Source organism: Corvus brachyrhynchos, unplaced genomic scaffold (genome assembly GCF_000691975.1).
Source record: "Corvus brachyrhynchos isolate BGI_N302 unplaced genomic scaffold, ASM69197v1 scaffold114, whole genome shotgun sequence".
Lineage (NCBI taxonomy): Eukaryota > Metazoa > Chordata > Aves > Passeriformes > Corvidae > Corvus > Corvus brachyrhynchos.
Window position 1 is genome coordinate 2,205,894 of NW_008238337.1, and position 2,553 is coordinate 2,208,446.

General features: G+C 60.0%; 1 protein-coding gene across 1 annotated transcript in view; it reads left to right on the plus strand.

The window, feature by feature from the left end:
* NCOR2 (nuclear receptor corepressor 2) overlaps nucleotides 1-2,553 on the plus strand; it is a 154,623-nt gene that overhangs the window by 119,763 nt on the left and 32,307 nt on the right. The window contains exon 20 of the mRNA XM_017734702.1: nucleotides 3-316. Within this exon, the coding sequence (XP_017590191.1) occupies nucleotides 3-316 (314 nt within the window). The remainder of the gene's footprint in view (nucleotides 1-2; nucleotides 317-2,553) is intronic.

Below are 2,553 nucleotides of genomic sequence, written 5' to 3' on the forward strand. Positions count from 1 at the left end.
AGAAGGTGCCGGAGGACCTGGTGGTGGACGTGGTGAAAACGGAGGAGCCGGAGGAGAAGGTGAGCGAGGAGCCCTGCAAGAGCGAGGTGAAGAAGGAGGAGAGCGAAGAGAGCCAGGAGAAGGACAAGGGGAATGACAAGAAGGTGGAAAGCGGCGTCGGCAGCGCAGGGACGGCGGGGACGGAGGGGACGCCCAAGGCCGAGAAGAAGGAGAGTCATAAGGGCAGCAAAGGCCCCGGGGTGAACCCCGACAGCGACTCCAGCGCGACCTGCAGCGCAGACGAGATGGATGAGCAGGAGGCTGTGGACAAGAGCAGGTAGGAGTGGGGAGATGGGGGCAAGGGCATGACCCAAGGGCCAGATGAGCTTTTCCATTGTGTGTCACAGTGCCCATGGGTGCCTTTGTGAGCTCCTCCTTGGGAATATCACTGCTCAGGCATTCCCCCAGGCAAAAGGACTTCCCAGCTGTGTCCCCACGTGCCCCCAGCCCTTTGGCCGTTGCTTCCAAAGGGGCTGTGACACAGCAGGCAGTGCGATGTCCCAATGTACAGGTGCTTCTGGGACATGGCCGTGGGCAGATGTTGGGTGCAGAGCCACTGCATCTGCTGGTGGCAGCTGCCCATCTGGGTGATGCAATGGAGCGGGATGTGCCCTCGGGGACAGTGGAGTTGTGCTGGTTTCCCAGCATCTGGGGTTGAGGATGGTTTCTGTCTGAGTTGGCACTGGCAGGAGAAAAGACACATCAGGGATGTGTTCCCACTGCAGAGAGGGGGCGAGTTGCTCCTTTGGCAGAGATGTTGCTCGCATGTGTAGGGGCAAATTATGCGTCCTGGCCATAAAGGCAGGAGAATTTGGTCTGTGCAAGCTTTCCTGGGGCCATGCCGATGGGTCTCCACCTGAGCCACTGTGGTCCCAAGTCCTCCACCCACCCCTAAGCCTGGCAGCCAAGAGCACCTCAGACCCTTCATGGATGGCTCTTGGGACAGGGAGGAGGAACACTGGCCTCCTCCTTGGAGAAACATCCTGCTCCTCTCCCAGCTTTTCCCACCGGGTCCTCCCCACCCAAGAGCTTCACAAATGGAGAGAGGGTTCTCTGTTTTTTAAAGAATACGTGTGAATAGGCACATCTTTGTAACACTGAATTTTCTGATGGCTCCTGGGCCAGGTAGGACTCCCATGTACACCCTGCCATTGTATGTAGGGGCAGCAGTCCCTCCTTGACTCAGAGCTGGGCAGGGACTGGAGGCTGGCGTCCCACATCCAACATCCTACATCCAGTGTCGTGCAAGCCCATCCTTTCTGTGGGCTCACAGGGAGCAGTTTGGCAGCAAGATGGGTCCTGCCAGGCTGGGAAAGCTGTATGCAGCGCTGTGGATGGGATTATTGAAAAAACGACTGAACAAAGTGGTGGGATGAAGTTGGAGGGAGCTGTTGTGCATCCCACCGCTCCAAATGGCCTCTGTGCTTCCCCTGTGATTGATGCAGGAGCCAGTGGATGAGTGCTGCTGGTGCCGGAGCATCCTCCGGGGTGCAGCCCCTCTCGCTGCCGAGCAGCTGGAAGCAGCGCTGGCGGTGCCAAGGGGTGGTGCGGGTGCTGCTGGCCCCGGCCCCGTGGCAGTGCGGAGGCCTCTTGGCTGCGATGCTCCTCTCCAGCAATGGGCAGAGTCCAGCACCACCCCTCCCCACCCTCCCCTCTTTCCCAGACAGGAGAAAATCTCCCAGTAAGGGAGAGTGAGGCCAGCAGGGCTGTCCTCCTCCAGTTTAACATTAACCCAACCGAAAGCAGGACAGCAGTGGCTTGTATCGACTTCCCAGCAGCAAAGGAGCAAGTCGTCTTGGGAACGACTTTTCCATCGCGGCTTCTCGCTGAGTCAGCACCTATCTCACTTGTCAAATAGTTACCAGCTTCCAGGAATATTAAACATTAAACAGGCGTCCCGCAGCTCCCGGGCCACTCCTCTCATCCGGTGTGGTGATGAGGCGCGGGCGATAGCAGAGCCTGCTGGCATGGGAAGGCTGCAGCTGACGCTGACATCAGGCGCTTCCCAACCCAGAAGCACCCACAGGGTTGATCCTCCGCTGGCTCAGAGCTTTTGGCACCGCCGTGCTCCCGGTGGGGACTCGGTTGCCCTTCCCAGCTGTAGATTTGCTCCCTTGCCTTCCCCGTGGGCTGAGGGCTGCTGGCCCGCAGGCGTTAGCGCAGCCCCGCTGCCGCAGCGTGACTCGCGCTGAGCAGGACCGGGCTGCCGCGATGCCGCGTGAGCCGCCCCGTCACCGCATCACCCGATGCTTGCCCACCCACCCAGCGCCAGCGGGGCGTGGGTGCTCTTCCCTGCGCTTGTGAAAGCATCAAGCTGTCCCCGGCATCTCCCAGAAGAGGACAGAGGGTGGCTGGGGTGTCCCCGCGGTGAGAAAGGAAGGAGTTCAGAGTAGGGGCAGCCTTATTTTGGTCCTCCTGCAGTTCGCGCTAGCAAAGACACGTCCAGGATTGAGGAGGCGCGGCCTTAACTCATCCAAGCTGAAGGAGGCAGCTGGTTGTCTGCGGTTCCATGCA